The sequence below is a fragment of the Tauraco erythrolophus genome, chromosome 4, assembly GCF_009769465.1.
Source record: "Tauraco erythrolophus isolate bTauEry1 chromosome 4, bTauEry1.pri, whole genome shotgun sequence".
In the NCBI taxonomy this organism is placed as follows: Eukaryota; Metazoa; Chordata; class Aves; order Musophagiformes; family Musophagidae; genus Tauraco; species Tauraco erythrolophus.
Window position 1 is genome coordinate 38,682,218 of NC_141468.1, and position 24,222 is coordinate 38,706,439.

Sequence of the window (24,222 nt, forward strand, 5' to 3'; positions counted from 1 at the left end):
GTCTCAGGAGATTCCTAAATCGTTGCAGTTGTTTTACAAGTAGATACTTTTGGTCATTCTTTTTGTGCAATTTTAAAGGCAGAACTGAAATATGGCGCTACATTCAGCGTTAACACATGCTGTCTTTTCAGAGTCTTTTACTATCCTTATTTTGATCTCTTTTTTTGTTTTAAGTGATAGAGGGGATTTCTGCCAATGTTATTATGAAGCTTTCCCACAAGCATTGAAATGTATTAAAACCTGTAAGAGCTGTGAATGAATTCTGTTCTCTGTACACAGGATTTAGCAGTGTAAGTAGTCGTAAGCAAACAGAAAGGCTGCACACCTCAGAAGTAGGAATCTCTTCCTGTTTTACTTGATATTATGATTTTATATTTGATAGCAAATGCTATCAAAGAGTAAAACTACTGATTGTCATCTTCCCTAAGAAACAAATGAACTTCTTTTTAGTTTTCAGTGGAAACCAGACCTTTATTTATATAGCTTATTTTGGTTTCTTTCAATTTTTTTAGACAACAATTATATGTTGAGTTTTTAAATTTAAAACTGTATTGCATTTGAATTTGGTTTACATTATATAAAAGCTTTAAATTTGTTTTGAAAAGTTAAATTTCGGTTCAAAATTACTCAGTTCAAATAGCTTCTTCTAAAATAATTACATATGAATGTGCATAGTTTAACTTTTGTCTTGAATTTAAGTAGGCTTAAACTGACTTCCATTTTATATCTTCTGGACACAGTCTGAATTTTACTACTTTGAAGATAATGTTCAAAGAAGAGGATTTAGATTGATAAAGGAAATCTACAGGAAAGCTTTCTGAGTGTTGGTCACAATGTTTTAAAAATTAAATAACATTTTCTTCAGATAGTGATGTATCTTTTCTTTTAGAAAAGGTTTATTAATAAAAAGTTGAAAATAAACATGAACACATTGGCAGCTGGTCACAAGTGTGTTCCCCAGGGCTCAGTATTGCAGCTGGTTCTGTTTAATACCTTTATAAATGATCTAGAAAAGGGAATCTGGTGCACCCTTACTATGTTTGCAGGTGACACCAAGTTGGGTGAGATGTTGGTCTGCTTGAGGGTAGGAAGGCTCTACAGAGGGATCTGGACAGGCTGGGTTGATAGGCTGAGGCCGTTGGTCTGCTTGAGGGTAGGAAGGCTCTACAGAGGGATCTGGACAGGGTTGATAGGCTGAGGCCAATTAGATGAGGTTCAACAAGGCTGAGTGCTGGATGGTCCTGCACTGGTCACACCAACCCTGTGCAATGCTGCAGGCTTGGGGAAGAGCGTCTGGAAAGCTGCCCAGCAGAAAAGGACCTGGACGTATTGATTGATAGCTGGCCATGTGCCCAGGTGGCCAGAAAGGCCAGTGGCATCCTGGTTTGTATCAGAAATAGTGTGGCCAGTAGGATTAGGGAAGCGATCATGCTCCTATAATCAGCCCTGGTGTTCAGTTTTGGGCCCTTCACTACAACAGAGACATTGAGGTGCTTGAGTGTGTCCAGAGAAGGGCAACAAAGCTGGGGAAGGATCTAGAGCCCAACTCTTATGAGGAACAGCTGAGGGAACTAGAGTTGTTTAGCCTGGATACAAGGAGGCTGAGGGGAGACCTTATTACTCTCTACAACTACCTGAAAAGAGGTTGTAGCAGGGTGGGTCTCTCTCCTCTCTCAAGTCAAGCCGTAGGACAAGAAGAAACGGCCTCAACTTCTGCCAGAGGAGATTTAGATTGGATATTAGGAAAAATCTCTTCACCGCAAGTGTTGTCAAGCGTTGGAACAGGCTGCCCTGGGAAGGGGTGGGGTCATCATGCCTGGAGGTATTTAGAAGCCATGTAGACATGCTGCTGAGGGACGTGGTTTAGTGGTGCACTTGGCAGCATTAGCGTTTGGACTTGATGATCTTAAAAGGTCTTTTCCAGCCTGAACGGTTCTATGATTCTATGAACATACTTGGGAAAATTCCCTGTATAAAAATGTTTATCTTCTTGCAAAGTTTAGTTCTTGAAAGGTGCTTAAAAAATCCTGAGCATGCAGAATTTCTTAATACTGTGTTATGTATTTCAAAGCTTTCCAAGGACAACTGGAGCTGTTTACAAACCAGTTGGAGTTGCACATGCACCTACAAAAGCATGAAGGTGCCTGAATTCAAGTCTTCAGAGCCTTTTCCATGGTTATCTGTAAGACTTGATCAGGAAAAGAAAAATACACTGCAAGATAGTTGTATATAGTATTTATTACATTCAGATGGTCCTTGCGATTAAAATGATTGATGTTCTTATATTTAAAAATAGTCTTAAACAATGGAAATGAGTGATAATGCTATTACTGTTGGCAAAAAAGGTTTTTAAAGGTTATTTAGTGTTTTATAATATCTTGGAATGTTGTTAACAGTATTAATAAGGCAATTTTAATTAAATGCTTTCATGCTGCTATTGAGCTAACCTTTGAAGTATGTATCTTAATCATTTCTGTATCTTATCTCAACATCCATTAATGTTAAATGAAAAATTCATAAAATTTCCATGTTGGAAACTTGACATTCTAGGTTTTAGAACGTCAAAATATCTGTAGTCATACTATAAACTGAAAACAATTTTTTTTTTAGCGTAATGGCCTGTGATTTTTTTTTTGTTTGCTTTTTGTTTATAATAACTCTATTTCTTCAACATGATATGAAAGTTTTAAGTACTGTGAAGTATTGCAAGTTTTAAAAGATGGATTCTGAGGCCTGCGTGTCCTGGATGTTTTTAGTGCCTTGCCCACTCTTAAAAAGATATTTCTTTTCTGTGCTTGTTTATATGCATTGTTCGTTTGTTATCTTTCATACTTTTTAATATCTCAGTATTTTTATCTAATTTATTGTTTTTATATTTTCAAAGGTCCCCAGGTGCATCCAATTTTTCAACTTTACCAAAGATCTCTCCATCTCTATCAAATAATTATAACAACATGAACAACAGAAAGTAAGCAATATACCTTAAAACATTACTTAATTTAATCACCACAGCGTGACATAAGCAAATTTCAATGTTTTATAATTCTTAGTGTAAGGATTTTGATTTGTTTTGCAATATTTGGATTGTGAGTTGTTGCTGCTCGCTATTTCATAGTGTAGGTATTGTAAAGCATGCTATTAGGAAATGAAATGCAGTTAAAAATGTTTGGTAGCTCTTAGTCCTCAGTAGAACAGATGCTAAAAAGAACATTGAGCGTTGTTAAGAAAATATATAAAGACTTCATTTAGAGTTTATCATGCTAAAAATACATTGTTGTTGTCATTACCCTGCCTGAATTTAGATGGACAACAAAAAAGTATAAACTATTTACATTTATGGTGGTCAGGTTTTCCCTGATTTATTGATAATAAGGTATTATAGCAGCATATGTGATACCACGCATTGATTTGAGACCACTACAGCTGAATTTTTAGCTGTCATAGTGATTATAGCAGTTGTTGAATTATCAGCAACTTAACTTCTGTATCTTAGTGCTGGAAGACTTGAGTGAGATCAGTCTGATAGGTGTGCTTGAATATTGCGATGAGCAGAGGCTTAGTAAAAGAGGCTTCTCACTGTTAAGGGTTTTATCCTTTGTATTTCAAATCAGAAGTTTATGAAAGAATGTGATAAAACTCTAAAAGAAGAGCTTTCATATTCCAGTGGCCAACCTGGTGTGTAATCTTTTTTTGTTGTACACAACTGTAAAAAAGTTGGTGGATATAGAAAAACATGGAATTATTTCACTTTAACAGATAATGGAGCATCTTTCGAATGCTTGAAACCAGAGAGCACTCATCTTTAATGCAAGCTGGGGGAAATTGAAGAGGCTTATTCTTACAAATCATTCAAATTTAAAATATTTTTCCAAACATGCATTTTGTGATCAAACATGAAGATGTTAAATATTAAAAAGGTGACATAAATATTAAATATCTTATACAATATCTTCCAGTTAAATACTGCATTTATCAGAAGTGATTTTTCCTAAGGGGTGAAGTGTCACTTGTGCTTCTACCAATTGTGAGTAGCCCCAACTCTCACTGTTAAACAGTTGAAATCCATGTATTTAACTGCAGTCTATTGTACTCTGTGTGTGAATGTGTAGTCAATAAAAAGTATATTGTATCTATGACTGTGTGAAAAATTACTTGGCCAGAACTGAGCCTCCAGCTGAGAACTAATCTCTCCTTCCCCCATTGCTTATGCAAAAGAGTTGTGATGCCAAAACCAGAGCGTAACAGTTACTTTTCCCCAGGTAGTCACCATTTTAAATCAAGCCAGCAAGACTTTATTATTTTTTAGGTTTTTTCCTCCTTTTTTTTTTCCTTTTTTAATTTTTTTTTTTCAAATGTTAGCTTCTCCCTAGTGATGCTGTAGTTATTTTTAGGAAGCGCTTACGAAACCTCTTGCCAGCTCTTGCAGCTTTTACAGATAGTTTCTCCACTTGCTTTAGCTGATTTTATTTTGGGGTTTTTTTTGTTTATTGTGGAGACAAAATAGCAGCTTTTAGAACTCAAGGTAAAATTCTGGGATTGTGGTTTTTTTGTTTTTTAATTTGAGGATTTTCAACAGAAATATATGTTTAAAAGGAAGTGGTATAAATTTGACATTTGGTAAGGAATTGGTCCTTTGAAGGGCCTTAATTGTAACTTAAACATCTCGAAATCAGATAGTAGGTACATGTTCTCTATAGTGTTATGAAATACCAGCCATTTTTCTCTTGTAACTCAAAACACTGTATGTCTGGATGTTATGTAAGTCAGATATACAGTGCAGAAGTATATGGTTATCCTTATAATGCAATAATCCAATTATGATGAGTTTAAAATAAATATTTGAAAAATCACAAATTTATAATTCACTATAATATATAATATAGGAGAAACTTTAGCAGCATTTCTGTCAGAATACGTGTTCAAGATGAACTTGTTCAGTAATAGAGAAGTCACATCCATTAATACACTGTGTACTTTGAAGTACATACTGTTGCATTGAGAATTTTTGGCTTCAAAAAGTAAATGGAAAGATACATCTCTGTATTTAATTGTATTATATGATTCTGGGTTAAGATCTGTTTCTTCCTATGTTCTAGTCTTCTCACAAATATTTCCTTGTCTAAGAAAACACTTCTTTTCCATTAATTAATGCCATCTTCTTTTCATTACTTAATTAGGTATTTATGTCAGCTTTACCTCGAATTTATTTTCATATTTCTGCCTTATTGTCTCTTACATTGCACATTAGCTTCAGTACAATAGCAAAATTACACATTTGTGGCTTTCCAGGATCTATTGGCTCTTCCATATGGACATGAGATGCTGTGACTCTAAAAGAAATACCAATGTTTATTTTGAAGATAATTTTAGCTGGCAAAGCTGATTTGTAAGGCAGAAAAAGCAAACAGGTTGTGTGTCGTTATAAACGCTAGTCATTGCAAGCCTGGTTTTGCAATTATTACAGCTCGACTACAGAGTACAAATTATGTTAAAACTCTGGAAATTATCATGTTTGTATGGTATGCATTTCTGTAATACTTGTCTAATCTAGAAAGTGCTCTAAGTAATAGGAAGCCTCCAGCTGGTAAATAGTTAATTGTGTGTTGAGCTAGTCGTATGTTAGATAAGAGAAATAGCTTGTGCAAATTTTATCAGGTCCAAAGCCTTCATTTCTGTAAATGTGAGTTTTTGCATTTGATGGAATGGAGGATTCCAAATAATTGATCATTGATGTTCTTTTGCCTTTACAGGTGATCTTGTTGAAAGAATAACATAGGAGGATTAGCATAATATGTGTTAGTGGATTCAGAAGAGCAGGGAGACACACGCATCATTTAGGTCTTACTGGAATTTCTGTTTATTGCTGTTATAAAGCAATACATTTCATGTTGCATATGGTATTTTTAAAATTATATGGGGAGGGGACTAAAAACAGTTGAACAGGGATTTTGCTTGGAGAATTAAGTGAAAAGTTGTTTTGTTTTCTTCATTTGTAACCATTGTTTCAGGCTCCTAAAATGACTTGCTTCATCATTCAGTAGTGTCAGCTTGTCAGAAGACAGACAAAGCTGCCAGCTTTGTTCTCGTTCTTGATATATTTCAATATGTTTATTTCAAGAAGTGTGAATGTTAATTCCATCACCTGTAGAAACAGTTTCTTCATGTTGCATCTGACAGATAGGCAGATACTATGAGGAAGGTGATTTTTTTTTAACTTTATTTAAATTGATTGTAATGTTATCTTTTGCTCTTTAGACGATGATCATGAACAATAACAAAGACAGTAATCTTTGTGTAGTGACATGGGCCTCTCCTGCTGCTTCAGGCATCAATTGATGGAACCCGATTATGGGTTTATTAAAGTGGCTGGTCACAAAAACACATTGGCAGTGCATTAAAGTGGTTGAAATATTACGGAGCTCAGTAAGTGTTCCAAACTTTTGCAGCACCTGTCGTTGGTATGTAGTACTCTACTGTCAAATTGTGTCCTTTCTAAAGCTAGTGATGCTTTTCCAAACTTCTCTGTTCCAAATCTATGCTTCCCAGAACTCTAACTATGCAATGAGTGCTCTGGGTTCATCATCATCTGAAAGCTGCTTTGAGGTTTAAAGGCAGGATACAGACAGTACAAATAAGTCATTTCAAATGTGGCACATGCAACTCAAAATTTATAGATTTACAGATAATAAAAATCTCATTCAGAAACCTCCCTTTACCATTTTCACTGCTTCAGAACTCTGTCTAGCTGTTCAAGGGTCTGAAGATGGTTTCATTTTTTCAAGTCTTATTTTTTGAGCAGCAGTTTCTTCTAAGAGCTATTGGTGTTTTTTTTCTGTTATTGCCCTTACTCAACTGCCCCATTCTAATACTACCTCTCTACTTTTCCATGCATTGTTCCTTTGTTAAAGACAACTTTCTGAAGGCTTTGCAGGAAAAGCAGATGGAGGTGGGGGATGCACTATCACAAGTTACTTTTTCTAGGGCATTTCTGTTTGAATGAAGTTTATGTAGACTTACCTTACATCTTTACTTGCTTTCCATTGTTAAACATTTACTACTGACTGTTAATAATACCTTATTTTTTGTCCAGTCTCAAAAGTGTGAAAAGCAGAGGGACAATGTAATTTAAATAAAAATAATTATTCCAGAAAAAATAAAGTTTGCAGACTAATAAAGCTGTAACGAGACATCTCCTAGTCTCCTGCACATAGTAGGCATTGTATTTGGCTTGATAGATTTTGATAAAATATCATAGAAACCTGGAAGAAAAATATATTAATAGACCTGACTCAGGGAGTGAGTGTGATAACTATATTCTCTAAAACCCTCAAAAATGTATTTTCGTGGGCCAGTACAGAAGATGAAAGAGCTCAGAAATTACTTTCCCTTTTAAGAAGTAAACTCTGACAGCCTGTCCCTTAGATCAAACCAACACTGGAGATCTGTCTGCATTACAGTTATCTTGAATTAAATTATCATGATGTTTCTCAGCTCATTTGAGGAAATCTTTCACATGAGTGCACTATCGCCAGAAGACACCAATTGCATTTCCTAGCTTTCTAGTGTCCCTCATAAGGTGGCAGTTCATGAAGTAGGGAAAGTAGAGAAGGAAAAAGAAGGGGAGTAAAAATACCGAGGAAAATTACATTCAATCTGTTTAGTACCTCTATGTCCCCTAAATTTCCAGAAGAATTTTTTTTCCATTAACCATGTGAAAAGCATAATCTTTGAGTCCGATGAGGAAAGCAGTAGGAAGCAAGCAGGGCTGAAAGTAGAAGTTTATTGCATGCCCTGTACGTGTACATTGCTCTTCTTGTTGTGCACTGTTGAGCTGGGTCAGGGGGTTGGTTATGTTGTGGAGATTGCATTAATACCAGTGGCAAGCTTGTGCTTTTTCTTCCTGGGGGAACTAAAGCTTGCCAACTTAAGGGAATTGGTGTTGATGGCAGTAGCTGGACTGCAGCTGCAGAGGGAGATGGAAGGTAATTTTCCCTAGGGGTATCTCATGCATGGATCAGCCAAGGACTAATGATAGGGAAAGGTTGACTGCAGAAGCGAGATAGAAATAGGATATGTGAACCCTGGAGTTCAAGCAGTATCTTGTGTAAACTAGAGTGAAGCATTTAAGTAGCTGAATGGGCAAAACTAACTTTACAGGGATTTTTCATGAAGAATGACCAGTAAACACGATACCACTTAGCTAGTTTGGGGGCAAGCCAGAGAGCACAGAAAATGCATATGTATGGAAAAGGGAAGGACTGATAGAAAAGTCAACTATTAACAAGGAATTATCAAATGTAAAAGCTTGAAAGCAGCTTTATGGACAGTGGAGCTATGAACTACACAGATTTGTGAGGCTGTCAAAAGAGGGAGAAACTTTATTCCCCTTCTGCTTGAAATTTTCAATAAATCTTATGATTAAAACAAAACAACTGTTATTCATGAAAAGTGAGTAATTGTGCACTGAGGGAACAGTTGGAATTCAGTTGGATGTAAAGACTGTGATGCTGTTCAGGAATAATGGCTGGAGCATACCATTGGGCACTTGCATCCTCAGACTTTTACAATTACAAATCTCAATTGTCAGTGTTGATTCTTTGCACTGCATATTTTTTCTTGTCATTCTTGGCAATTCACTTTCAAATTTTTGTTCAAGTTGCTTCTAATGTGAATAACGCTTAGTGACTGCAGAAATAATCCTGAACTTTAGCCAAAGCTACTGTCACACAGATTTCATTATAATCAGTACCTGAAAGAGTTTAAGAAAGAGTTTAACCTTTCTGATTGCTCGGTTTTTCTAACATCTGTAATATTACAGAGCATTCTCTTAAAAGATTCTTTTGTCTTTCTAGTGTTCTCAGATATGCTCATTTTACTGTTTTGAGGGTTATTCTGCATTTAGTATTTGCATGATTTCATCTGGAAACAAATTGCTTTAAGTCTTACAATTTTACCTATTTCAGTCTTCTCCAGTTTCTCCAAACAGATGCATCATAGAGATTTATAGTGAAGTGTTACAAGACATTTTGCGCATTCTTTTCCCTCTCGAGGCTTTCCTGCATTTGCATGCTGGATTGTGCTGTCCTAGCAGGGAGGCTATAAATAGACTCTCTGATGCAGTGAGGCAGCTATGCCACAGTGGCCTTGGAAATCTCAGCTTTCACCTGTAACTCCGCATTCCCATTCTCACCGACCTCACTCTTGCAGTAGCAGGATGCAAAAGGGACGTAAATGATTGATTGCTGCTGGTGGTGTCTAAAGTCTGAGTGTATTAAATTTGATGGAGCAATGAAGAATAGAGTAAGCTGTGAAGCTGCTCCTATCAAAAAGGGGTAGGGATATCATAATTACAGTTATTGCAGTGCATTAGATTTTGGTTGTTTGCACAGGTGACTTTTGAATCGAAATTAATGTTATTATCTAGGTTAAATATGTCTTTAAAATATTTTCTTACTCACAGAAGTTACTTTAAAATTATTAATCATTTAAGTTTGTAAAGTACTTGTATGTATTAAAGTACTGTAGCATACATGTTTACATTGTGAAAGATGTTTTGTTTTTTTACAGTGTGAAAAATTCAAACTATTGTCTCCCATCATATACTGCTTATAAGAATTATGATTATTCAGAGCCAGGAAGACACAATGAGCAGCCAGGCCTATGTGGCCTGAGTAACTTGGGGAATACATGTTTCATGAATTCAGCAATTCAGGTATGTACTTTAGAATAAAATGAGCTTGTCTTACTATTTGGAAACTAATATTTCGTTATATTTTGTCGTGTTTGAAAACTAACATTGAGAGACTCCATTAAATAGCAGGATAGGATTAAAAGTGAGGAAATAACATGTCTCTGTTGGTATACTAGAAGAGTTGATTTACATAGCTGCATTCGTTGTTTCTCCTGGTTTTTACGGTGTTCAGTGTCAGAAAGAGATTTGATGAGCCTTCTCCATGAGTGAGCCCTTAAGTGGGGTTCTTTGCTTTTTGTAGCGATTGCCGTACATGCATGCCATGAAGAATACTTTTTCATTTTGAGTTATGCTTGAATATAGATTGTAGTGCTGAAGTGTCAAAAAGTAGATGACCGGTGGATTACTGGGCCTTTATTTCTAACTAATTATCATGTAGTTTTAGTTTGCAGGTTAACATGCAGGGAACCTTTGAACATATTTCCCTTTGACTTTTCCCCTTTGAATAGCTGCTATTTCATGGATGAGATACTTTACAGGAATGTAATAGCTTGGTTTTTGCTGTGATTGCAAGAGAAATACTAGTACTCTTAGCAAAACAAAAAAAAACTTTTACTTTTAAGTGGAAGCTGCAGTGGTAGATTAATTAATGAACAGAAAGAAGTAATAGTTTAATTTGTTTTTGTTTAGTTCTGGAACTCCTGTAACTGTAAAGTGTATTTAAGTGTATTTAAGTTCTTGTTCACATTTTTTTCCTGCTGAGCGTAAAGACACTAGATCTCAACCAAGCATACTTCAGAGTTAGTCTCCTCTTTCTCGTCACAAAGGTTCCTAACTTAAGTTAGTATCTTTTTGTGTCTGGTATGTGAACCAGAATTGTCTTTTAAGAGTTGAATTAAATGAATATTGTTAGTCCATAGTGAAATGATTTTTTTTTTATCATGTTGCACTATTTGTCAGGCTAGACTGATTAAAAACAAGGATAATTTTGATTTCTTATTCAAACCTTTGTTAAAGTGGTATACATGAATTTACATACATATAGATTTAAAAGTAACCTTTTATGTGAGAAATATAAGCATGGGATATTGCCATTAGGAATCCTACTGTGTTCACTGGATTTAGTTCTGAGGTTTGCATTCTAAATTATGTCAGCTTTGACTTCATTGCTTTTCAGTTATATCTAGGGAATCAAGTGTTCAAATAAGTTCTCAGAAACTGTAGTGTAGATTAATAAACACAGTTTTGCTAATTCACAAGACAATGCTCTGGGTAAGAAAATTAGATTTTTATTAAGCAGTGCAGGTTTTAGTTTGGTGTGCTACCTTGATGGTGTGCTTTTTTCAGATGTATTATTTGGCAGCTTTCTTAGCAAGGAAGTGTAGAGTATCTTTCAGTTCCACCTACTATGTATCTCAAGTAAAGTATTGTCACTCACCTCTGTGCCTGGCAAGATCATGGAGCAGATCCTCCTGGCGACTATGCTAAGGCACATGAAAAATAAGGAGGTGATTGGTGACAGCCAACATGGCTTCACTAAGGGCAAATCCTGCCTGACTAATTTGGCAGCCATCTATGATGAGGTTACAGCTTTGATGGACAGGGGAAGAGCAACTGACATCGTCTACCTGGACTTATCCAAAGCATTTGATACTGTCTCACACAACATCCTTGTCTCTAATCTGGAAAGACATGGTTTTGATGGATGGACCACTCGGTGGATAAGGAATTGACTGGATGGTCACACTAAAAGAGTTGTGAACGGTTCACTGTCCAAGTGGAGACCAGTGACGTGTGGTGTTCCTCAGGGGTCAGTACTGGGGCTGGTGCTATTTAACATCTTTGTTGGTGAAATGGAGAGAGGGATCGAGTGCACTCTCAGCAAGTTTGCAGATGACACCAAGTTGTGTGGTGTTGTGGACACGCTGAACGGAAGGGTTGCCATCTAGAGGGACCTTGACAGGCTGGAGAGGTGGGCCTGTGAGAACCTCATGAAGTTCAACAAGGCCAAGTGCAAGGTCCTGCACATGGGTCGGGGCAATCCCAAGCACAAGTACAAGCTGGGCAGAGAATGGATTGAGAGCAGCTCTGAGGAAAATGACTTGGGAGTGCTGGTGGATGAGAAGCTCAACATGCGCCGGCAATGTGCGCTGGCAGCCCAGAAAGCCAACTGTATCCTGGGCTGCATGAAAAGAAGTGTGGCCAGCAGGTCGAGGGAAGTGATTCTGCCCCTCTACTCTGCCCTTGTGAGACCCCACCTGGAATACTGTGTTCAGCTCTGGAGTCCCCAACACAAGAAGGACATGTAGTGGCTGGAGTGGGTCCAGAGGAGGGCCACGAAGATGATGCGAGGGCTGGAAGACCTCTGCTATGAAGACAGGATGAGAGAGTTGGGGCTGTTCAGCCTGGAGAAGAGAAGGCTCCAGGGTGATCTTATAGCAGCCTTCCAGTACCTAAAGGTGGCCTACAGGAAAGCTGGAGAGGGACTTTTTACAAGGGCATGTAGTGATAGGACAAGGGGCAATGGCTTTAAACTGAAAGAGGGCAGATTTCGATTAGATATAAGGAAGAAATTTTTCACTCAGAGGGTGGTGAGGCAGTGGAACAGGTTGCCCGGAGAAGTTGTGGATGCCCCATCCCTGGAAGTGTTGAAGGCCAGGTTGGATGAGGCTTTGGGCAACCTGGTGTAGTGGAGGGTGTCCCTGCCCATGGCAGGGGGTTTGTAACTAGATGATCTTTGAGGTCCCTTCCAACCCTAACCATTCTATGATTAATTATGTTATTTCTATGTTATTTCTTATCGCAGAAATCCATGAAAATGCTTTTTAGTGAAAGCATGGTGTGTTCTTAACACACTAACGTCTCACAGACTGCAAGTTCTACTGTCTCCTTCCTCTTGCCACCACTTAACTTTTACCTTTTGTACAATTAGACTGAAAGAGTATATTTCACTGAGCTAATTTGCCATTAATTTCACCTCCTACTATTACCAGAGTAACATTTGATTTTTCTGGGTAGCAGTGTAATGCCTATGGCCGATGCACTCTGAACACATTTGATCTTGTCTAATCTTGGGAGGAATTAAAGGATGGGGTTGGATAGCATGCGGAGGTCAGACTAGGGAATTCTGCTTGGGAATATTGGGTGCTCTGCTTTGACTTAGATCATGAAGCAGAGTTCACCCTCAGCAAGATTAGACATGACACAAAACCAGGAGGAGGGGCTGATATACCAGACAGGTGTGCTGCCATTCAGACAGATCTCGACAGGCTGGAGAAATGGGTAGACAAGAACCTGATGAAGTACAGTCAAAGGAAACGCAAGGCCTACACCTGAGGAGAACTAACCCCAAGCACCAGTGCACACTGGGGCAGGGGAGGGGGCAGATGACCAGATGGAAAGCAGCTTGGCAGAGAAGCACCTGGAGTCCTGCTGCACAAAATGCTGAACATGAGCCAGCAATGTGTCCTTGGCCCTACAGCCTCCTGGGCTGCACTGGGAGGAACACTGCCAACAGTTCAGGGAGGTGATCCCTTCCCTCCACTCAGCACTGGCGAGACACTCCAGAGTGCCGAGTTCGCTTCTGGGCTCCCCTGTACAAGAGAGACAGGAACATATCAGAGCCAGTCCGTGAGAGGCCACAAAGGTGATCAAGGGATTGCAGCATCTGACCTATGTGGAGAGGCTGAGAGAGCTGGGACTGTTCAGCCCGGAGAAGAGAAAGCCCCAGAGTGATCTTATCAGTGTGTTATCACTGTGTGTCTTATCAGTGATCTTATCAAACACCCCATGGGAGGGAATGAAGAAGATGGAGCAAGACCCTTCTCAGTGGTGCCCACTGAATGGAGAAGAGGCAATGGGCACAAACTGAAGCACAGGCAATTCCATTTAAATATCAGAAATTTTCTTTTACAGCGAGGGTTATCAAACACTGGAATAGGTTTCCCAGGGAAGCTGTGGAGTCTCCGTCCTTGGAGATGCTCAAAACCTGACTGGTCGCAGTTCCAAGTAATCTGCTGTAGGTGACCCTTCTTTGAGCAGAAGATTGGACTAGATGACCTCCAGAGGTACCTTCCACCCTCAGTTATTCTGTGATTCTCTGATCTGCTTTGGTTACCCAGTCGTTTATTTACCTTCTTAAGATGTCTTCTTTCACACTTATCTACACAGGATTGTTTAGATAGGAACAGGATAAGTCTTTTTTCTTTAAACAAAATAATTTAGTGTAGAATTTTAGGCTCTGAAAATAGTTTCCAATTCCATTCATGTTCTATTCCAAGAGCTCTACTTTCATCCCTTCCATTCAGTCAGTGCTGAGTCTGATCAATGCAGCTTCCTTCAACAGAAGCTAAGTTTAGTTTATCCACTCTCCTGCTGATTACCACTTTTCTCAGTGGTCTTCAACCTTCACAGGCAGCATTGAGGCCTCCTTTAGTATTCACATAAGAGCTATTTCTGCTTCAGAAACCCCTTCATTTCTCAGACAGCTTTTCGTTGCTCCTGTCTCATGTACAGTGAAGATGGTTTGCATCAGAGCTGTTACTAGCATTCCTCAAAGAAGAGGGCCAGTTCCTTGCACATCTTGCTCTCCAGAGTCCAACAAACTTGCCTGAAGGTTTTTGCCCTGTAACCATACTAGATAGAAATGCAATAATCTTGGCAGTTCTTCAATCTATAGTAAGGTTAGGCTTGCCTCTTCATCCTTCTAAGTAATTGTGGTAAAGAGACCTTTGCTTTTCCAAGTAGAGCCTTTCAGTGTTACAAAGCTCAAGACAGCTAGAGGAGAGATGATGAATAGATGGATAAGATCCTCGGTGGTAACACAAACAGTCGCAAGCTGAGTTAGGAGTAAGGACAAGAAGGTTGAGATACCATTATATTTCTCATAAGTTGTCTTCTCACCATTTCTTATTTAGAAAGGCAATAATTCAGTATTATTTCATATTTTGATTGTGTTGAACTTTTGTATAGATTTTTCAGATTTTTCTGAAGGGATATTCCACGTATCTAATTTTAATTTACTTCAGTGCTAACACCTAAGGCTTTATTTATTGTTATTGAGGCCTCAATGTCTGCTTTTGCAGATCTGAGCATTAAATAAAACAGGAAAGACAACAGGGAGCTTGTGAACTCAATGAAAATGTACTATTATGAATGTTTGAACCCATATCAAGCCAAGAAAAAAAATAGTATTTGACAAGTAGATATTTTATTCACATTCACTTATGTACATGGCTATGTTTTAAGCTGAAAAAATTAGAAAAATATTAGCCTTCTGAAGCATTGCTGTGCTGCCACCTGTGGATGTTTCCTAAGTATTGCTTTGCCCTTTTGGTGGCATAGTAGTGATTAGAGCTCTGTGGGAAATTTTTTTTTTTTTTTCTTTTGCAATGAAAACCTGCGAGTTCACAAAGTTTTTATTTTGTGATTCAAAAATAGGAGAATAAAATGTTTCAATTAAAAATACTTCTTTTTTTCTCCTCATATTTTCATTTTTATGTTTCTTCCATCAGTGTGATTTTTGAAGTTTTTTGGTTTTGTCTTTTGAACAACAGCTGTTGAGAGCTTTGCAATGGAGTGTTTCAGCAATTTTCTTTCTTCAGAAAGCTGATTTACATTCCCTCTGTGGTTATTTATGACTGTGAGTTTTTCCAAACAAAGCATAACATCTTTCACCAAAACCTGAAATTATTAGGTTTTTAGTGTTTGGTTTCCGTTGCCATAGGCACAGGGATTTTGGGTTAAGGGGTATATGAGCTGAACACATTTCACAATGTCTGACACTAAGTGCTTCAGACAAAAGTAGAATAGACAGGTGTAAAGTAGTTCACTTCTCCTGTTACTTGGATCTTTCTTTCAGTCAGTCAACTCTTGGTCTTTTATTAGAAGGCTGAAATATGAAATTTCAATTTCCGTTGCATAAAATTCTTACTAAGTAGGACAGCCGAAGAACCATGATACTTGTAGGAACACTCAATTTTTAGCTGACTTTCATGATCTCCTTGTCTGCCTCTCGTCTCCACAGTTTACTGGCATTGAAATTTTATCATTTTTTTCTGTGTAATATCTCTTATGGGATATGAATGAATGTTTCCTTGTTACCTTAGGATCATAAAATAATTGAGATTAAAAGGAACTTCAGGAAGTTCCTAGTGCAACCTCCTGGTCAAAGGAAGGTCAACTCTGAGGTCAGACCAGGTTACCAAGGACTTTATCCTGTTGGGTCTTGAAAACCTCCAAGAAGGCTGCAAGCCTCTTAGCTCCACTGCTTGACTGTGCTTACAGTGAAAACTTTTTTCCTCTCGTTTCAACTTATGCCCAGTGTTTCTTGTCCTCCCACTATGCACCACTGTGAAGAGCCTGGTTCCATCTTCGCTTTAACTTTTCTCTTGGTACTGAAGGCTGCTGTTGGGTCTCCTTGAAAGAGTCTCTTCTGCAGGCGGAACAAGCCTCCATGCTTCAGCCTTTTCTCACAGGGCAAGTGCTCCAGCACACTGACTGTCTTGGTGGCCCTCTTTCTTGATTAATTTTGTTTTATTTTATCAATTAAACAATCAGATTCCTTGCAAACTCTTTTGTGAGATTTTCCCATACTTAAATTATGTGGATTTGGAGAAGTATAACATGACTATTTTTGTTATTATTTTTCCACCTATATGAAAGTTTCGTAGGACAGGTGTGTGAGGCTACAGCATTGAAGTACATTATATACAGAGACATATCAATATATATGGCACTAAAAATAAAGATTATTTATTGTTCATTTTCCTGTGCATCTTAATGCCTCCCACACTCTACTAATTACAGCTGTGCTCTCTAAACAGTAGACTGCATGTGTCTTAACAGGTGATTAGGTCTCCTTTTTGACTCAGCAGTTCAGAATTTTTCTGGGGTGTTTGTGTGCCTGTGTATGTACGTCAACAATGCATACAGTGTTGCATAGTACAGTTGGTGCACAAAGTGTGTGAAGCTTGTTTCATCCAGTTGCACTGTTTGTTGAATTTTCTGGAAAGTTGATTATGATCCCTTGATACTGATTACATAAATAGTTGTTATCCACAGATTGCCCTGCTACAGAAAAATATTTTTTTCCCCACATAATTATTAACATGAAACTGTAATTTCAGTGTTAACCTTTGTCATGCTGAAGACTTCTCTTCTGTGGTTTGTCTCATAGTTGATCTTAAGAGTTTCTACATTCTGTTCCATCTTTTCCCATGATTATTTAGCTAAATGACCAGTTTGGGTTCAGGGAGTGAGCACTTGTTGGTTAAACAAAACTTGTGGAGACTGTGGTACCAGAAATTAAGTGCCATTCTGTTACCTCTTTAGTTCATAAATGGTTTTCTGTAGTTCTACTGTACTTGTTTACCTTTTTCGGTTTCTGTTATTCTTCATCTGTTGGTATATTTGTTAGTTTACCTGTCTGTGTTGCTAGTAGATTGTCTTGGTTCTAATAGTCTGTTTTGGTTTTTTATTGATGCTTTTCATAAGGCTTCCTTGATAACCTGCAATATATCACATCATGAGAAAATAAGAATATAGGCATCCTTTCATATTGGCTTCTGCATGCTTTTTTCTCTGTGAAAAAAGAGTTCTTTTTTTAGTTCTCCATTGTCAGCCTTTTCAAGAAGTAAACACGTTTGTAACTTTGTCAGTCATGTTGAAAAGATCAGTGGGTTTATGGCCAACTGTATTAGTTCCTTTAGCAGCTACTCTTTTAAAAGTTGTAGCATCTGATATTGTAAAAAAGATGTCAGCTCTATATCTCAGAAATTGCTGTGTTCAGATAGATACTTGTGTGTTCCAGTACTACCATCAGTGTCGTCTTATGTTGAAATGTGGGAATTGTTATAAGGAAATAGGGAAATTGTCTGTAGTAATTTTCCTGACTTATACATGCATATATAAATAAATATTATGAGAAAGTGACAAAACTAATTTGTCAGGTGAAAACTAGGAAAAGATAAATTAGGTTTTTGGTGAAACAACACACTGTCAGCGCATTGTAGAGTGCTTTGCTAAGAACCTATAGAAAAATTTACTATTTTTGCATTATTTAGTTCCTTGTTCTGGATATTCCTCACACTAAGCTGATCAGCTGAACTGATTTGATCTCCTAAACTAGCCCAAAAATAATACAGAACAAAAGTGAGGAGGAATAATAGTGTTTTGACAGGTTAGTGAGGTAAATATATTTATTGTGCTATCAAGTGAGGATCAACAGAGCAGGGGCAGGACACTTTTGGGCAGTAGGATTTCTCACATCGCTCTGAACATGCAATTTTACTTAAAGTGTAGTTTTATTTATTGTGAGTTTAGCATGGTTTGCACTGTATTCTTTCTGGATATCTGGTGGAAGTTGGTAGTCCATCCATACCTTTAGGTTGATGCTAAAAATAATCTTTTGAAAACTCTCATTGACCACTCTGTGGATTTGAAAGACCAAGTGTTTCTCCTCTTAGCTACATGGATTGGTTCAGAACTGACAACACAGATCTGGAGAAGGGGCGAGGGGGAGCGAAGGAGAGCTTTGGATCACCACTAGTGGGAATAAAAGCTCTTAACCATGTAGCAAGAGAAAAATGAGCTTTCTTCAACCCTCAGTGTCCAAAAGGGCCTGTAATATCAGGATTTTTTTTCAATGTTGACAGGTCATGAAAGCTTTAGGTGAGGAGGGAGAGAAAGGAAGGAGTGCGATGGGAAACTCAGCTCGCTACAGCACATGACTGTTTTTGCTTTGTAATATTACACAGGTATGATAGGCAGAAACAGGATTATTTTTTTTGCGCTGCTCAATAAAGTTGTAATTCTTCCAGTCTCAATTGTTGCATCTTATGCAGTAGCATATGTGAAGCTAAAATTTTTGTTCCTCCCTTTGTTTGCAGAGGCAAATGAGACTGTTGAAATATTTGACCTTTCTTGGAATCTTTAATAGAGGAAAGCAGAAAAGTTTCTAATATTTAATGAAGAAACTTTGCTAAATCCATATGCTATGGCATGGCATGGGCATCATTTCTGAGTGATGGAAGAAGAATTTTTGTTTAATGGAGTGTGAGGAGTAGCACACACAAATTCAAAGTGGTTTCCTAAAATGGTTAATCATACTTCAGTGATTACATGCTGCTGTCTCTAAGTGCTGACAGAAGAAACAAACTGGTACAGAGGATGAGTCATTATCTCAGTCTGAACCAAGGCCTTTACTTTCCTTGAACTAATTTCAGCTCTAAACAGCCACACAAAATTTAAAAGCACATAGGAAGGGCTGCATCAATTCTGATTCAAGGTCTAGTTGATCTAACATAGTTTGCCGTCTTCAACAGCATCCATAAGCAGATGCCTAGGAGAAGGAACAGGACAAGCATCCTCACCTTCCCTTCCCTCCCATCCCTGCCAAAAAAAAAAAAAAAAAAAAAAATCTCTGTTTTCAGCTCGCATATAATTCTGACTGTGGTGTAATTTGATTTTATAAGCCCTGTTGTCTCTCTCTTCCGAGTACCTATGCAGTCTCTCCTTGAGGCCCTGTAAACTTTGTGTATCTTTAACAACTTTGAGCAAGAAGTTTCATAAAGCTACTGTTCATGTGTCACGAACCACCTTTTCTTGTTTGTTTTGAACCTCTATACGAATTGTGTTGTTGCACTGTGGTTGTCTGGACTACTATGTCTAATAAATTCTGACATAAAGCTTTTCAAAAATGTTACCTGTGCATAACCTGTAACGATAGCTGCAGACAGTCATGGTTTAAAAACGTTATTTGTTTCTGGAAAAGACCTCTTTTTTTTTTTTTTTTTTTTTCTTCCTTCTAGGCATTAGGCATTACAGTTTAAAGTATTCTTCATGACTGCTTTAACAAAGTTCAAACATTATTTATTTAGAAATAACTCAAATCACTATTCTAAAAATTCTGTGTTTCTGTTTACAGTGTCTGAGCAACACACCTCCTCTTACAGAATACTTCCTCAATGATAAGTATCAAGAAGAGCTGAATTTTGACAATCCTTTAGGAATGCGAGGTGAAATAGCAAAATCTTATGCAGAGCTTATCAAGCAAATGTGGTCAGGAAAATACGGCTATGTTACCCCGAGAGCATTTAAGGTCAGTAGGGAATTTTACCTGAACGTATGTTATCAGTTTTGGGTTTGCAGTTTAAGTATGCAAAACTTAGGGAAATATGCAAGAATCAGAATTTGAAGTACTATTCATCAGCATGCAGTCCCTTCATTTGACTGTTAAAACACTTGGGGGTATGTTTAAATAAATGTCAACTGTCCTGGTCTTTGAGAATTAGTTTTGTCTTCCTGTCGCCATTGAAAAGCTCATCTTCTATAACTTTATATGTTTTACTTTTTGAACTTCCTGCTTGTAGCATCACAGAAGTATCTATTCTTTATAACAATTAAGGTACCAGAAGTATTTGTTTTGGGGTTTTTTTTAGACACAAGTGGGACGATTTGCACCACAGTTTTCTGGTTATCAGCAACAAGATTGTCAAGAGCTTCTGGCTTTTCTCTTGGATGGATTACATGAGGATTTGAATCGAATTAGGAAAAAGCCTTACATTCAGTTAAAGGATGCAGACGGGAGACCAGACAAGGTAGTGGTTTTGGTGTTGATTTTCCCTATTTTAGTCAAGGCTATACGTTGCAAGGTACTTCTGCATGATCGTGCACTGAAGGGTTAGGACACTGATCACATGTTGCGTTTTCTGGAAGAGATTTCAGAAGATAAGCCAAGACCTTAAAATAGAGATCTTAGTTAAGTACCTGTGTAAATTTCTGTTTATTGGGAAGATAATTAGGGGAGTGAGAGGGTGTTAAGGCTTTGTGAAGACCTTTTTGTTCAATTCAGTGCTGACTTCAGTTGGAAAAACAATTTCCATTCTGCTGTTCTTTTATTCTTATATCTACAGTATGCAGCGTTCTGTCTCTCTCCACTACTCTTACTTCAGGGAAACTCTTCTAGCATTGAGCTACAAGCATATAGATAATTTCTTTTGTTATGAGTTTGAGTTACTTCAGATGGAATTTTTAGTTATTTGCTTTTGTCTTGCCCCAAGCCACTTAAAGTCTCTCTCAGACTATGTAATGCAACTGGCAGAATCTGTCCTAGGGAAAACATACATCTTCTAACCTGTGATCCTGATAGCAGTAACATATCTTGCAGGTCCTTTGGAGTGAGATTTTTATGTTTAAGTGGTAAATGAGAATGTTCTATCAAGCACTCAATAAAATTCTCTCTGTTCATTTCCTACTACTTTGTCGTAACCCAGGTCATGATTTAATTACAGGTGGTCGCTGAAGAAGCCTGGGAAAACCATTTAAAAAGAAATGATTCCATCATTGTAGACATATTTCATGGCCTTTTTAAATCCACCCTAGTTTGTCCTGAATGTGCTAAGATATCTGTAACCTTTGATCCCTTTTGTTACTTGACACTTCCATTACCTATGAAAAAGGAACGCACTTTGGAAGTTTATTTAGTCAGAATGGATCCACTTGCAAAGCCTATGCAGGTAAGCCTCTTAGTTTATGTACAAAACTCCTGATTCATGTGGCATGAGTTCCTTTCCATTTTTTAAATTTCTAAGTACAATAAGCAACTCCCATCAAGCTTTAGTTTTCTGGTGTATGTTCCAAAGTTCCGCTTAGAATGCCTGAGGAAGACTATGCATACCTTCTTGGAAGACTATACATACCTTCTTATATTTCTATCAGATTCAAAGAAGATACTGGTAATTTCTGTATGGTTGTGTTGGTAAGGCTTCTTAATCTTTAAGATTTATGCTGTCCTCATTTTTTATTTCAGTGTTGCTATAATGAATTTGTATGGTTAAAAAATATTTATGCATTTAATCCAGTCTTAATTCCTCAGTTTATTAGCCTGAAAAGGCAAATATTGGTAATAAGTGATGGAAAAAAAACATGACTAAATACATTAGGTAGTCCTGAATTCTTCTATGCTGTCACTGAATACTCAAAAGAAAAAATCTCAGATGAGATTTCGTTGTAAAGACTCTCTCTTTTGCCTTTTTTAGGAAAGATGGTATAACACACCTTAGAATGGCATGAAACAATGCACATACATTATGGTAACAAAATGATGATGAAATGATTCTAGCTGTACCTTACGGGGTAGGTGAGGACAGGTGAAACAGAAGACACAGGCAGTTAGGCAGACTCACAGAAAGACTTTAGCACCTGAAATCAGAGCACTATAAGAAGGAAAGTGGGAAAAGGAGTGTTCTCAAAGGCAGTATGAGTTAGAGAGGTCAAAGATAAAGGGAGATGTATTAACTAGTAGGAGATGAGCCTGCTAGAAATATAATTGTTTGGGAGAACAGGTTTGCACAGGGGACACACAGTAATTGAAGATGACCCTGTATGATCTGTAAGATGGTTATGCAAGAATGAGTAGAGGTAGGTAAGACTACCAAGTTTCATAGAGCTTTTGTGAGTCTAAATAACTATAAAACTTAAGGAGATACCAAACACATGCTGTATTTGGCAATTAATTATGAAGTTATCGTACCTTGTTTGTAATTAATCCTGTTTTTATTTATTATGCAAATAACAGATAAGAGTTCTGTGTGAAGTTTCATTACAAACTACAGGTGTACTGCACTAAGGGAAACCACAGAGAGGGTTTTTTTTTGACTGTTAAATCACCAGGTTCTCTTTCTGCATTTGAAATTAGAATTCAGCCTTTATCCATTGCCCACCTTTGCTTTTTTTCCCAGTAATACTTTGTAAACAACTTGTGTTGTATTCCAGATGTAAGAATCTAGTGAATAACATGCATGCTATTTAAAAGCTGAAATAAGTAGGTGCTGTTGAAATATAAATCTAAGTAATTGATGCTGTTAGTCATCTTACGGAGCAAGTAAAATCACATCCAAAAAAAAAGTGTTGTAAGAACTAATAACTGTAGTTAAAAGTGTGCGTGTTTGTATGAGTAAAGTTGTGAAGGTAACTACTACGTTTTTAGCAACTTTTAGAATTTGTGTTGATTTACATACTTTACATTTCAAGTAGAAGAATCTGAAAAAATTGCGTTAAGTATGCTGAAGATCTGATAGATGTTTGGGGTTTTTTTCTCATGCATATTTGTTCTCTTAAGAAATTAAAGTGACATTTTCTTTTTTTAGTACAAAGTAGTTGTTCCGAAAATTGGAAATATATTGGATCTTTGCACAGCATTGTCAGCCTTGTCTGGTGTTGCTGCAGATAAGGTAAGAGTGATTTCTTGTATGAAGCACAACAATGAACATTTTAACACATATTAACCTGATTTAATGATGTGTACTCCATGTTTTTTTTTTTTAGATGATTGTTACTGATATATACAATCACAGGTTCCACAGAATATTTGGCATGGATGAAAATCTAAGTAGTATTATGGAACGTGATGACATTTATGTGTAAGTACAGATATCATGCTTCATGTCTCTTTGCAGTTGCTTTAGTTATTTGCAAAAGATTAAAACTGCGACATAAGATAAAGACAAATCTTGCTTTTTTTTTTTCCCTTTATAGCCTTTTAAATGACAGTTGTCCTTTGCGTTTCTGATTGTTTTTCTTTCAGATTTGAAATTGCTATCAATAGAACAGAAGATACAGAACAAGTTATAATTCCTGTTTGTTTAAGGGAAAAGTGCAGGCACACTAGCTACAGCCATAGTGGTTCTTCACTGTTTGGTCAACCTTTTCTCATAGCAGTGCCTAGAAACAATACTGAAGATAAACTGTATAACCTGCTGTTGCTAAGAATGTGGTAAGGTTATTGTTTAAAGAAAAACGTGTTTGTTATGAATAATGCTAATAGCTGGAATCAGTAGGCACTTATTTTTACATGCATTGCTAACAAACAGAGTACTTAGTCTTTTATTTGCTTTCTATTAAATATATATAAATATTTTAGCCACCTGAGATGTGAATTAGTGTGGATTTTAATTTGATTTTTTGTTAGCATGACCTCATCCAAAAATTATTGGAGAAGACAGTAGGGAGACAATCTCTATTGTCAGATTAGGGAAATTAATTCTGCTGTATACATAGCATTTGTTAGGGCTTAGTAAAATGGAAATGTTTTGCCAATTACTCTGCTGCGATTGTACCTCCTGTATCTACTATACAAGTTTATTTAATAATTTATATTGTAAAACTGTGGTAGACGCTTCCTGAAACTAGACTGAAATAAGTGTCATTATGTGGAAGAAATTAGAATCTTATTTAATAAATCTCTAATTTAAATTCATGCTTCCTTTTCTGTTGATGTAACTTTTGCTAAGTGAATCTGTATATTTTTTTGTGTAAAATATATGGTTAATGAACAGGTAAAGAAGCAATTTCTAGACAAACAAAGGCTAATACTAAGAATCAAGTTGATTAAATCAAGTAACTGCCAAAAACATAATACAGATGAGCAGAATTTCAGATGTGCGTGTAACAGTATTAGGCAATAAAACTATTAATTCTGAATAAATCAGGAGTGCAGGAATACAGTACACTAGAAATGATTTACTGTAACC

General features: G+C 37.1%; 1 protein-coding gene across 3 annotated transcripts in view; it reads left to right on the top strand.

The window, feature by feature from the left end:
• Positions 1–24,222, top strand: part of USP15 (ubiquitin specific peptidase 15) — a 68,021-nt gene that overhangs the window by 36,964 nt on the left and 6,835 nt on the right. Inside the window, exons 7-14 of one of the 3 annotated variants that reach the window (XM_086610810.1) lie at positions 2,885–2,968; positions 9,568–9,712; positions 19,617–19,790; positions 20,131–20,289; positions 20,983–21,207; positions 22,840–22,923; positions 23,018–23,112; positions 23,277–23,465. In XM_086610810.1, coding sequence (XP_086466936.1) covers positions 2,885–2,968; positions 9,568–9,712; positions 19,617–19,790; positions 20,131–20,289; positions 20,983–21,207; positions 22,840–22,923; positions 23,018–23,112; positions 23,277–23,465 — 1,155 coding nt within the window. The remainder of the gene's footprint in view (positions 1–2,884; positions 2,969–9,567; positions 9,713–19,616; positions 19,791–20,130; positions 20,290–20,982; positions 21,208–22,839; positions 22,924–23,017; positions 23,113–23,276; positions 23,466–24,222) is intronic. The other 2 variants (XM_086610813.1, XM_086610811.1) reach the window with 2 other exon arrangements.